This window comes from Dermacentor albipictus, chromosome 2, assembly GCF_038994185.2.
Source record: "Dermacentor albipictus isolate Rhodes 1998 colony chromosome 2, USDA_Dalb.pri_finalv2, whole genome shotgun sequence".
Lineage (NCBI taxonomy): Eukaryota > Metazoa > Arthropoda > Arachnida > Ixodida > Ixodidae > Dermacentor > Dermacentor albipictus.
Genome location: NC_091822.1, coordinates 139786037 through 139799906, shown reverse-complemented (window position 1 = coordinate 139799906; position 13870 = coordinate 139786037). Strand labels below are relative to the sequence as shown.

Genomic DNA, 13870 nt, shown 5'->3' with positions numbered 1-13870 from the left:
AGCCTCCCTCTTTCTATTTACCGTTCGCTTATACTCCCAGCGTAGGGTATCAAACCACACACTCGTCTGGTTGACCTCCCTGCCTTCTCTCTCTCTCGTCAAAAGAATGGTGATGCAACGTTTACGACTACGGACCACAATGGTCACAACTTTATTTTCATGCTATTATTATTTTGGCACTGCACCGCTCTCAAGCTATGCCGAAATGCGAACATCAGACCAGACGGGTGTAGTGTCGGCCGTCTACGCAGCAGTGTCAAGAGGATGAAGGCAATGTATGACGCTTGTTGAAAGAAGTGCACCGGCCCGAGTTAGCTTATAGTCCTGTGAATCATTGTGTGCACACGGTGTTCACTCTTTTCCTCTTTTATTTCCCTTTCCCTCAGTGTAGGCTAGCAAATCGTAAGCTAGTCTGGTTGACCTCCCCACCTTTCCTGTCCGTGTTTTCTTTTGTCGAAAGAAGACTGGTGACGACAGGTGTATGCACAGAGAAGTACAACTCACATCTAGGTACATTTAAGTGTTCTATACCTCTTGTGTCACAGTGGCGTATATTCATTCTAAAGGATTGACCAGGAGAAGGCACACACACAAGCAGTAGCGCATACCAAATGTTTAAATCAAAGACGATCAAGTAAATAAAAGTTTCTAGAATATAACGCGCTACTCCACTAAGAGCTCGGTGTGCTTTATAAGTACCTATGAGCCGACATATGTTCTAGTTTTATGCCGGAATTTTTTACTGCGCAGAACAAAAGTGCGCTTACTGGCACTGCCGTGTCAGCCTGCAGGGCCATCTGAACATACAGTCGAACCTCGATATAACGAAGTTGTACTTGCTGCGAAAAACTTTGTTAAATCGCAAATTTCGTTAATTGTACGTTTTAAGCTTTAGCATTAAAACAGCTTTACGAACTCCCAGGGCATTTCTGCTGGATAGCATCTTCTTAGCAAGCATTTATAAAAAAATTGCAAGAAGGTCGGGTCATGCTAGCACTGTTATCAGCCCCAGCGCGTGCGGTGCAGATCACGCCGAGAGCAATGCACCAGCGTGGTTCAAGGCGTCCGAGATTTGAATGTGTTCCGTCGCGCGGCGCCGCAAATCTTGAGCGCCATAGCTGACCGCGCTTAGTGTAACGAAAAACAAAAGTGTAAAAAGATACATATATTCGTCCCGAGCGCGCGCGCACGCACGTACACACACACACAAATAGTAGGCGACCCTAATTTTTGACTTAGGGGTCTCTTAGTGGCACTCGCACCTCGGCGTTGGTGTTCCTTAGGTTAAGCGTGTGAAGGTATTTCCTCTGGCACGATATGCGGGCAAGGAGGAAGCGCAACGCTCGCCACCTGGCGGGGCGTAGTCCCCAAGCGAGCGGCGCACGAAGCGCACCTCATGCGCCCTCTCCGGTGTTGACGTCAGACTTTGTAAAGAGCGCGCGCGCGCAGCTGTTTCCAGTAAACGAGTAGGGGTGCGATCGGAGATAGTTGTTCGACCGGTTACCGGCGCGTGCGATTGGCCTACTCCGCGCCGACGTCGCCAGCCGCAGGGCGCGGTCACGTTTTTGGTGACGTCAAAATGACGACACGCTCCTGTCAATCATCTTGCAACCGAGCACCTCGTCTGCTAGGCGCCGAACCCGACGGGAGTTGGGAAGTTTAGAGCGATCATACGCTCGTTACGAGACCGGCTTCGCATGGTGCGTGTGATGGATTGGATCCAACCGATGGCTGCGGCTGTGGAATGGCACGTTTGGATCCAATCCATAGTTTAATTCGAGAAAATGGCACTTGCGTTGGGAACTTCGGTTGTTGCGCTGCCGTTGCTTGACGAGGAAGAAGAGCGAATGGAGCTGCGAAGAGCGTTTGAAGAAATTGCAGAAAGCGAATTCCGGCGTCGCTTTCGTTTGTCGAAGCAAATAGTGCGTTGGTTGTACAGCGAAATCGACTCCATCATCGGGTGCCAACGAGCCACTGTAATGTTGTTGCTGCCTCTTGAAGTGCACCACTGTTCCCGTCGTTTCTTTTCCCCCCCTTTTTTTTCTCGCTGTGCGCGACACCACCTAGGGACGACGCAGAGGAACTAATAGCTATAAATTGTAGTAGTCACACCTACTACTACTGGAAAACGTGTTTACGCTCGAGGAGAAAAAAATCATTGTTAGAGAAAGATTTCATTCATTGGAAGACGAAAAACATTTCGTTTTGTAGTATACTGTCTGCAAGAGACGACAAACCAGAGAAGTAAACTTCCGGGGAGTTCACCGCTTGCCGATTGGTTGCTCTCTCCGCCCCGTTCTCGCAAATTTTGCACTGCAACTTTGTGTCGCTGCAGCAAGCGAACAGAACGCGTATCGGAGATCACATTCGCTCTGCTAGGCAGACGTTCAGTCTACGCAAGGCAACTGTTTTCCTTTAATTAGCCGGTTAAATTGTCACCCTCTTGTGCGTGACGTCATTACTTCCGCTTTCTACTTGAGTTTCCAGGAATTTCGCCGAAGTCGTGCTCACGTGGCGGGTCTCAAGTCTACGATTCTGTGCTATGGTGTGCAGTAATAAGTAATTTCTAATTAATCCAGGCACTACAATAACTCGACTAGTAACTAAATTTATGCTCTGATGTCATATCTATGATCAAACCCATGAATTTTTTTACTGTACTATTTTTTTAGAAGTACTTTTTCTATTTATCTTGAATTTCATCCCCGGTCGTGTCGGGGGGCGAGCCGGAAGTGCTGCGCCAGAAACACACGAGTGTCACTCGATGCTCGTGCCACTAAGAAGAAAGGTCACAGTTTCGCCAGAAAGGCGGAGCACTGATGGCGATAGCGAAGAGACAACTACACGAAGCAAGGTTCTTAGCTTTATCGGTGTCACGTCACTAAGGCAAATATTAACAGATCTCACTCGATGAACACAAGCTTGCAGTCACAACGCGAGCACGCGCTTCGCACTGCGCCACTGAAACCCGAGATCATGCGACCGCCAACACTAGACACGCGGGAACAAAATGCGCGTGAAGTACCAACTATTTAGGCTCTGCCTTTGCATTTTCAGCGGAGAGGTTACCTCCAAGATTACGGCGCGTCCGCGCATGGACGCGAGCGAGGAGGAGACGCGCGTGCTTGAACACGTTAACACGCGCTCGCTCCCTCCTTATCAGAAGGGAATCGTCAGCTCACACGTTTCTCCTGGCGCTGCGAGCTGCCGCGTCCGCAAGTTGTCTACCAAGGCGACAAATAGCGTCCCGGTGCGCGCGCTCTGACGACGGTTTTGCCCTAAAACTTTTCACGCAGAAAAACGCCTGAAGTAACTTTTGCCTCGGCCGACATCTTTTTGTTAGGTTTACTAGCCATACAGGCTTCAAGTGCATGCTTGAAATGGCAGAAAGCTTCCATTAAATTGAATCTAGGTCGCAAAATTACTTTGTTAAATCGCGAAAGAAATAGTTTTCAATGCAAGACCGCGAAATTAAAATAATTCGTTACATCGGGAATTTCGTTAAATCGGGGTTTGACTGTAGTTGGATTTGGCACACATATAACCTTCACATACTATTCACAAATGTATCCACCTCCACCAAGATACTGACGGACCCATCAGCAGACAGCAGCAATGTCAAACCAAGGACCTTAAGAAAATGCACAGCAGCATTTGTGCAAAAAGAGAGTACGACTGACTTAAGTGACTCCACGGGCTCTGAACTCGTCTACTGAAACAAAAGCAAGCTCTCATAGGGGATACCACAATCTCGTGAACTACTTTGCAATGCACACGTCATCCTTATCTGCTACAGTATTCTGCCTGCTGTGGCCTCCAAAATACGTGTACAACTATTCAGAGTCTGTGAGGCACATTAAACCTTGTGCCAGATTTGTGTGCATAATGCAGCAGATTGTGCATTCAGTTGCCAAATGCACATTGCCCCGCAGACAAATTTGGATCCAAGAGGCAGTAGTGGGCAGTTATTTCTGCACCTTCCAACAAGGCGAAGGAAAGATGAGGCAATGGCCCAATGACACTGTGATGACATCTCTCATCGTAACAATATAAATAATAGAAAGAATGAATGAAAACATCAAAGCTTCAAGCTTTTAACAGCCTTCACACAAAATAATAAAAATTATGTTGCACCTCTTGTTAATTAACATGGCAGCTGCACTGCACGAGTCAATCATGGTTTCTGTTTATGCTAATGGGCTGTGCCTGAAGACAGTCAGACAACCAAGATAAAACAAATCAGTCAGATTTATTTACGATTCTCTTACTCCACACTATCGCACATTATATAAACAAAAAGACATAAGCTCAGAGTAATCATAAACGTCACATGAAATACAAGTCTAAATTATCACAACATACAATTTCAGAAAAAAAAGAAAGAAAAAGAAATCAAGTGCCCCAACTATGCGAAAACATCCTCATAAGGGGGCTAGGTAACACTAAGTGTTTGGGCGGTGTAGGTTAAGGAAACGCAGGCTAATTTTCTTTCTATCCATGTTCTCCCTGTCACGTTCAACGTACAGCTAACTGTGCTGCTGTGCATGTGTTTCAGCACGTTTTAAGGCTAAGTGTGCTGCACCACGAGCCATCTACACGCTCGGGTATCACAAAGGCAAGCACCACGTCTGTGAATGAGTAAACGCTTTTTCTCGTTTCTCGGGTGCAAACGCAGCCCAAACGGCAGGATGAGAACAAAAAATAAAAGCACCCAAACAGGATTCAAAATGCCTTTCCTACAGACCCCCCAAAAAAGGAAAATGTGATTAATGTTAGAAATCACCTAGATGTGCGCACCTCGAAGCACACTGTTCAGAAGAAAGGTAGACGCAAGTGATGACAATGTCTCTGCTGTCTTACACGAGGAAAACAAAACACCAGTGGGCGAACAAATATTGACCCTCTCAACACGTCCTAATTACAAATTCCTTCAACAAGCAACACGTGAAACAGCAAGAGTGGTAAGCTAGCGCTAAAGCGTAACATCATAGCAAACCTGCCGCTGCACGGAGCAAGAAGCGAAAGAACGTTGTTGCCAACATCCTACTGTCTACTAGCAAGTATGATAGGGAAACTAGGGAACCCATATCTCACACTGCATCATAGCCAGTGGCAAATAAAAGCCCTGCTGTGTGTGGGTGACCCACTTTTGAAAACCAAGCATTCTCACATTTTCCTTGTGCAGGCACACATACAGAAAAAAAAAACACCTCGAGATAGGAAAAAAATTAAGAAAACAAGTACACCTGAAATGAAGGCGGGCTCAACAATTTGAAAGACCCATGCTTTTTTTCTTCTGCCTTCGCTTTCTGTTTTTCTTTTGTTGCTCGTGAGCAGCACGACCCGAGTTGCGCTAGGCAGCTAGGAGCTTAGTCAGGCGGCCGCTTCTCGGAGTGCTTCTTGGTGAACTCCTCAGCGTTTTTCAGGAACTTCTTTCTGTCTTTGCTGTACTCCTCGGCAAGGTCGGCACGCAGCGGGTGCTCTGGCTCTGGGTCATTGACTAGTGCAATCAGGGCCTGGATCACTGCACAGAAGAAAAAAGACCACTCGACACTTAATTCAACTGCAATGTTTAAAGTGGCAAAACTGCCACGATACATCAGGTGTCTTGTTCAAATGAAAAGCAGACCAGAACAGCTCTCCCCACTTCATTTGTATCCACCACTGAAACACACATTTGAGGCGGCAGCTTTTTTCTGAAAAACCCCTGCTTAATCTACATTTTTATTTATTTATTTGTTTTTTATTCCCATAGTTCCAAGAGCTAGAAAATAATGCAGACAGTGGGAATCGAAGCATTCTGCAGGGAGCTAGCTAGCTATCCAGCACTGTTGGCGGTTCTGCAAATCGTTACCAGATGGACCAACATCTTTTTGAAGATCAAGCAAATATGAGTGCATGACGCAAGCTGTGGGCATGTGTGTCATTACAACAGCAAAATTATGTTAGTATGACAGTGATGACATGAGCAATTTGTTTGAAGTAATTGATTAATGGGCTTTAATGGCACAAGGGCCAGTTCTAGCCAAAGAGTGCCAAACGCATTGTGTAATGTGTAAACTATGGTAAAGAATGTAACATGCCTGTAGAAGGGCCTAAAATGAGTCGCTACAAATTGCTTAGAATATAAACATACTAAAATAAAGGCAATGATTAGTTATGTGTGCTATGATCATGAAATCTTTACAATGAAGGATGACTATAAGAGATGCGTAGGCATGTACAGGCGCCGACAAAAGTGGTATACTCCATGCAGCAGGAGCCGGAGTGGCGGCACACTGCATCGTGACACCATCTACAGGCGGCATCTGGGATCGAGACAGCCAATGGCCAATGCCTGCAGATAATAAAGGGCACCCATTGGCTGTCTCGATCCCAGATGCTGCCTGTAGACGGAGTTGCGATGCAGTTTGCCATTGCTCCGGCTCCCGCTGCGTGGAGCATACCACTTTTGTCAGCAGCTGTACACGCTCTACAAATATGCTTCCACTGCAGCTACAATCTTCAAGGGGAGGTCATGCTACAAAATAACCTTAGTAACAAAGTGCTTTTAAGGCATCAGTTTCTGATAGACAGTTTAACAAAGTTTTAAAATTAAAAGGGGGTACGTTGCTGAGAAAAAATGCTGGGTGGAGGAAGGTCCCTATTGCAAAACCCAGTATCCAGTGCCATGCCGGATTATGGGCCAGTGTTGCGCACAGGATGCTAGCATGCTGGGAAAGTGCGGCATACTGGGAGGCACTGTATACTGGTGTGAAAAGGAGCTCTAGCGTGTGAGATACGCAGTACCTGGCCACCGAATACAGAAAGCAATGCGAGAGCGTTCTAGTGCAATATAAAAATGAGAAAAAAGTAAAAAAAAAATGCCACCAGGATTCGATGCTCATACCTACAGATCCCGAGCCTGGTACTTTACCTCTGGGCCACGCCAGCACATGGTGTGGTGTGAATAATTTGCCACGTCAAGACCCAGGCGCAGTTTTAGTTTTGTAGACATGTCTCACAGAGACATGGTAGATGCGCAATCGCTCCGCAACTAAAACTTACGCCTGTATCAGGCAGAAAAAGTTGTTCTCCGTGCTCAATAGTATGCTTAGAAGTGCCACAACACATTTTCTTTTGCGAATGGTATTTTAACTTCGAAAAAAGTCCTAGATGAACTGCCAACCTGGGACGCTGTATGGGCTGTTAGTACTGCCGATTTTGACAGTCGTTTCTTGTTCTTCGCGCCAGGAATATGCAACATTTTCTTCGTTCAATAATCTGCTTCAATCGACAGATCTGTCTAGTCGCATATCTTTGTCAGAGAAGCATAGGCTAGTGCTGGCAGCCTTTGGCGACAACACATATACGTATGTTTATAACGCGTCATATCGGCGCTCATCGCTTCTTGTGGTGACACTGTAGACACGAAAAAATTATTTAAGAACACCGATGCGAAAGCTGAAACAGTGTTCTACCCTTGCTAGACTTGTTGATCCTCGAGCCCAGACGGGCCAATAGCGTGTAGATGGACTCAGCAGGCACGCTTGGCCTAAGCTTCGGTGGAAAAGAATGATCTTGGCGCAGGTATTGGGCGATTGCTAAAATGTGTGTATTTGAATATCAGAGCCTTTTATCTTATTTTTTAGTACACTCTGGAAAGTGGAAGTGCTCGAATTGCCTCAGGTTTGTTATAGGTACAATATTATCAATCAGCGGGAGGCTTCCTAGGAGTCCGTTCGAAAGCATCTGAATGACTTCTGCGTTTCATGTCGACTCCACAACATTGCAACCAAGCGACAACTCGCAGCCATCGGTTGCGTACAAACCAATAAAAAACGAGACATCATCTGCGTTTGCATGACTTCATCAAGAATATCCGCCCAGACTAAAGGGAAATGCAAAAAATGAAAGTGATCTTCAGTGTCAAATACTTATGCACAAGAGGCATAAACCATGAAAGGTGCATAATCACGCACCTTTATTCCAAGCTGCAACACGAATAGACCTTTATGACCCAAAGATATAGCGCTATTTAGGACAAGATTTTAGCATCTAGAAATGAATATTCAACAGCGCCTATACTCCTTGCGTACTGGAACCAGTGCAGTTTCCAGTGCGAGCAAGCAAACTGCAGCGAGAACCAGTGCACCCCAGCATCATAGCAGTGAAACGAGCATCTCGTCCAGTGTGACCCAGCTCCAGCATTCTCACTGGTGTCCCAGGGACTCCCAGCGAGTGCCAGCATCCCCAGTGCGATCCAGTGTAAAAATAATGCACTGGGTTTCACACTGGAAGGCACTGGAAGACGCTTGTTTTTGCTATAGGGACGTGCTCACAATGCAGGGAAGGGGAGTACTCTTTTCTCTATGCTTCTGTTTCAGGGCACTGAAGAAGAACGTGGATAACTGCACGGATCACTTCCAGACAGTAGGTAAGATTGAGTGTCATAGGTATGCCCTATCCTTAATCTACAAAGCAGCACTTCCTTGTACGTTTCTGCCCTTTCAGATACCCAATTCCCGAAATTTGGCTTTATCATGTGCAGCTTCAGCATCCCACTGCCTTTGCCAATACTTCCTCAACTGAAGCTGCAAGAAGAGTTTAAGGTCTGTGGCTGCTATGGGTATATATATATCTGTATGACTGAAGGCTATTCACATAACATTTTCATCAGCAGCTACATTGCCTTTTATGCCTCTGTGGCCAGCTACCCAGCAGAAACCATTGACTTGGTTGCACACATGCTGTGCATAGCAATGAGTATAGTTCATTAGAAACAGGGTTCTTATGTTTTTGTAAGCTCATTAGGGATCCAACGATGCTCATTGAGTTTGCGAACACAATAGCTTTAGCGTCATTTGTCTGCTTTATATGTTCGACAGCCGAGAGTATTGTGTGTGCTTCTGCAGTGAATATACAGGTGCGTGGATTTAATGCAATGGATGTTGAAAATGACACTGCCAGAGCTGCATAAGCCACACCAGAAGGAGACTTGGAAGCATCTGAGTAAAATTCTGAGCAGCAGCACTTCACTTGAAATTCAAGTAAGTGAGAACATATAATGCATTTCAGGTGCACGTTTTTCGATGGTCTGCATTCCCAAAGTGGTGAAAAGCGAGTAAGAGCCATTAGGATGCTTTCCCTAAGCGTGAGACACGTGTTTCCTTTGCCAATGCTTCCAAATGGAGGGATAAAGGAGCCCTCATAACTGGTCGGTTACGATAAAGCCTGGCAGTGAATACATTACAAATAATTGAGCGGCATAAAAGCTCCAACATTTGATTCTACCTTCAGGAAGTGTGAGAAATCTAAAAGTGTCCTTTGGAGATGTAGGGACCATTCATAGCACTCAACATAGAAACTTTCTACGGGACTAGTCCTGAAGGCACTGGTGGTCGGGAGGATACCCAGATGGTGAACAGGATCAAGAATCTTTAAAGCACTAGGTGCAGCAGAGTGATAAACTATGGTGCCGTAGTCAAGGCGTGATCATATCAGGCTCTCATACAAGCTTAGGAGGCATTGCCTGTCACTTCTCCAAGATGTGTGTGACAGAAGCTTCAGTAGAATAATGGTTTTGAGACATTTCTCTTTAATATGTTTCAGGACAGGGATAAAAGTTAGTTTGGAATCTAAGATTACACCTAAAAATTTATGCTGAGAGCTTACAGATAAACGTTCTCCATTCAGGTAAATATTGGGATCAGGTAATATTTCTCTTTTGTTTGAGAAGCGCATGCACGTACTTTTCTGTGGGTTAGGCTAAATCCATTCTCATCCACTGACTTAGTTTGTTTAGGGCGAGCTATACCTGTTGCTCGCAGATTGCAAGGTAACATCATCTGAATCCAATCTGCACATCATCCACGCATAGAGACTAAAACATTGTGTGCGATATAACGATATGCAAAAAATTTATTTTTAGAATTAAAAGTATACACAGCTCAGCAACCCACCCCACCTGCCTCCTGAGTGAATCATTGGGCTAGAACATTGCCAATTCTCACACAAAATATTCTGTTTAATTTTAGATAATGCTTAGCAAGTTGCCACAGAAACACATTCCAGACAAATCATGGAGAACCCCAAAATACCACATAGTATTCTCCATGGCTTTCTTCATGTCAAGAAATACTGATAAGAAAAATTGCTTGTATATAAAGGAATTTTTTTTTTTTAATGCAGCGCATGTGATTTGTCTAGTCTACAAGATTAGTTTTTCGTCTAGGTCTCATGGCCACATAGATGCCATGCATACCAGGCAAAATCAGGGCTGGTATAACGTAAAACTATTCCACCGTTTTTGTTCCAAACGGCCATTAACTTTCTGTGGTATGTCAAAATGGCTTGGTATCTGCCCATATGGGTGTGGTGCCCGCGCATATGGGCTGAACCCGAACCATTCTGACCTACCAGGGAGGGCCGATTGCCCGTTTGGAATAAAAACAGATCGGAAATGTTTTACGTTATAGGGCCCCAAATTTATTTACACAAGACATTTATTCATTAGTCGGAGAAGGAGGATTACAATGGCTAATGTCCAGCATTTCATCTTATTTTACAGTTACTTGACAGTGGCAGACTTCGCTGTCAAGAACTTAGCAGAGTATGCTTGCCCGTAGCAAGGCCCGGTCTGATGATCTTTCACCAGGAACATGCACTGCAGAGCTGAGTCGCACACTGAGTCCTGAACTCAGTCGCAAATCTTCTTTAACAAGATGAAAATGCGCTTGCATTGTGCGTTGCTATGCAGTATAACCAGCAAATCAAGCGTCAGCTTCGCCACTAGGTCAAACGTGAACTTTCCATCTGCGTTCTTGTTTTTTTTTTCTACCACAGTCCACTGCACATAGCACCTTTCTTCTTTTAAAATGGCCTATGGAAAAACGTGAACTTGCAGTTCTGCAAACTGAACTTCCAGTGCACCTATAGCGTCCTTCCTTGATTCACATGTGTTTCGGGGTAGCATACAAAAAGTTCTAAAAAAAAAAAAGACGTGAAAATGATGCAGCGGATAGAGAGTCCAGCCTAGCCAGTTCTGCATCTTCTGAAGTTGCATTTTTGAAGTATAAATCTGCGCCTGATGTAGTCGCAGGCTACAAAAAGCAATCTCGGACTGCAGAAAAGAGCTGTTGCTTCTCAGGTGTACTCAGACATTCTACAAGAGATGTTTGGCTCCCAATTATGAGGTCACTGCCACCCTTCTGGCTCTTGATGTCCTGATTAAAGACTTGCAGTGGTGAAGCAGCAGTAATGATGACGTTAGGCTGAACAAATCTAGTTAAAAGCTCTTTAAGCAGCTGCAACAAAATAGAGTTCAGAAGATGAACCTGAGGTGCTTGTGACTGGAGCAGACAGTTTGCTTTTTCAAAAGCTAGTAGCACAGTTAAAAAAAAAAAAAAGAATGCCAAATTGATGTCAGATGCGAGGAAGAAAAACGCTCATTCCTCGCGAGTCAGGCCAACTTGTTGAGTGCTTTCTGGCTGAACTCCCCAACCTCATCTACCGAAGCTGTAAGATTCCTGGGGATCTGATACAGTTCGAGGAGTGTTGGCCCCAACTTGTCACTGTTTTCATTTTTTTTAAGAAGAAACTAACCATCCTATTCAGGCACATGCCTAGGGACAACCACCAAGTTGGGACTTGTTTCAAAGTCATGCGTGTCCCAATGCTGTGAATTTCTTAAGTTTGCCCAGTCTGTCCTTGCGCATAGCCCTTTTTTTCAAGATAATAAAAAATGTCCATGAGGACTTCATAGAACTTGGCAGGTAGGCAGGTGGCTGCTTTTTCAGCTGCAAGATTGATCAGTTGCACGGGCAGCTAACTACAATTATTTTTTTTGTGCTTCCTTTAAAATAGCAGCCATGCCACCTTTCCTTCAAAACATTACACTTGCATTATCAGTGCTAAATGCAATGCAATTTGACGTAGGTATATTAAATGAATGCAATGCGTCGAGCACGAGGTTGCCAATTTTTTAGTCAGTAGCCTCTCATTGAAGTGCTTGCATGCACAACAGCTTGCATTCAATCCACCTACATTCCTTTACGTAGCAGATTGCCATGACAGGGTAAAGATGCGATGAAGTGTCATTGCTGCTGTCGACTGCAAGGGCAAAAACACACTGCTTCAGGTTTTCCACCATTGCACCTTGTGCCTCTGTAGCCATTTCACCAGCAATAGCAGTTGCCTTGTTACCATAGTTGCCTTGTCTACCATATCGATGCATTCAAAGCATCGGAAGGGTGGTGTGCGTTCTTCAGAGAGTGAAATGGCCTCGTTTTTAAGACTGTGTGCGGCGAACGAGGTGCTGTCAGCGAAGGCGTTGCCAACAACTGGAAGAACGCTCAGCTGCTCGAACACATTGCCGCCTACAATCCAAATGATATATTTAATGCTGACGAAACAGCACTTTTCTTTAAGGCTTTGCGAGACAAGACTGTGACCATGAAAGGACATCCCCGCATCGGTGGCAAAAGATGCAAGGAACGCATCACCATTCTCTCAACCGCCAACATGACAAAAACAAGAGCACTTGCCGCTTGTCGTCATTGGAAAGGCACAAAAGCCACGGTGCTTTAAGAACATGCCTGCTCTTCCGGTGGAATACCGAGCGAATAGAAAGGCCTGGATGACGTCGGAAATTTTTCGAGGCTGGATGAAGAAGTTAGACTGACAGTTTTCCAGAAAGAACCGCAAAGTGCTAATGGTGCTGGAATATTGTAGTGCGCATAACAGCGTCACTGGACTCTACAACATAGAAGTTGTTTTCTTGCCGCCAAACACATCGGCCCTCCAACCGATGGACCAAGGCGTAATTCAGTATGTCAAGACCAAATACCGCAGGCGTTTGCTGGAACGTATGTTCCTGTGCCATGAATCGGCAAGCAAAACGACGTGAATCTTTTGAGCGCGGTCAACATTCTTGCCCATGTTTGGCACAACACGCCTGCGCACGTCGTCGCCAACTGTTTTAGACACAGTGGCTTCGTTGTGCGTGAGCCTGGCGATGATGCAGTGGCCGAAGTGTAGTTAGACGACAATGGAGATGACTGCGAGGATTTCGAAGGAGTTCTGCTGGATGCGGTGACGTTGATTACGTCGGCATTGATGACGGTGTTGTTACAGCCGGCTCTCTTACCAATGAAGAAATTGTCAGGGACGTGCTGCACGGCGAAGATTCTGAGGAGGAAGAGGAGCCGCGAGAGGAGCAGCCTCGGCCCCCTCGCACTGTGAAGGAAGCCACGGAGGCCCTCGCTGTGTTGGAAGAATTTTGTTGGGACACTGCAAACAGCATGCGAGCTGCTAACCACCTGGAAGGACTTTGAAGAATAGCATCCGCGCGGGTTTCTGTGCGAAAGCAGACGAGCATCCTCGATTGCTTTGCACAGTAAAGGTATGTTGATTTTGTTGTCCGCTCGATAAGTCAACATTTGGTTAATTAGGACATAATTTACGGTCCCTAGAAGTCCAAATTAACGAGCTTTTACTGTACTGTAATAACTAAAGCAAAATTTATGAACACAGCACCTCAACCTAAAGTTGGCTGCTTCTGGGATTTGAACCACCAGTCTTCAAGGAGCACAAGATGGGCTACAATGTACTTCTAAAAGAGCTTTAAGTCGGCGTGAGCAAGTATTTGGCTTTCAAATTTGAATTTGACAGTAGCTGATCAAATAATAATTTGATCCGACTTTCGTATTTATGCTATTCGTAAATACGAAAGTATGACGAATATCAAGAAGGCTGCCAATATAGTGACAAGGTTAGGGTAGCTAGAATTTACATTCAAACTCAAAATTGTACCAAAATTTTTTATCGTTAGGAAGCTTATCTTGCTGTGTCTGCTACTCATGGGCACATGCTTTGGGCGCGTCGAAAGCAG

The 13870-nt window shown here is 45.2% G+C and overlaps 1 protein-coding gene across 1 annotated transcript in view; it reads right to left on the bottom strand.

Annotated features, from left to right (window-relative positions):
• Nucleotides 1–4230: 4230 nt before the first annotated feature.
• The window catches only part of Ubc10 (ubiquitin conjugating enzyme 10), a 33915-nt gene continuing 24275 nt past the window's right edge, over nt 4231–13870 (bottom strand). The window contains exon 4 of the mRNA XM_065452382.1: nt 4231–5524. Coding sequence (XP_065308454.1) covers nt 5370–5524 — 155 coding nt within the window. The 3' untranslated portion in view covers nt 4231–5369. The remainder of the gene's footprint in view (nt 5525–13870) is intronic.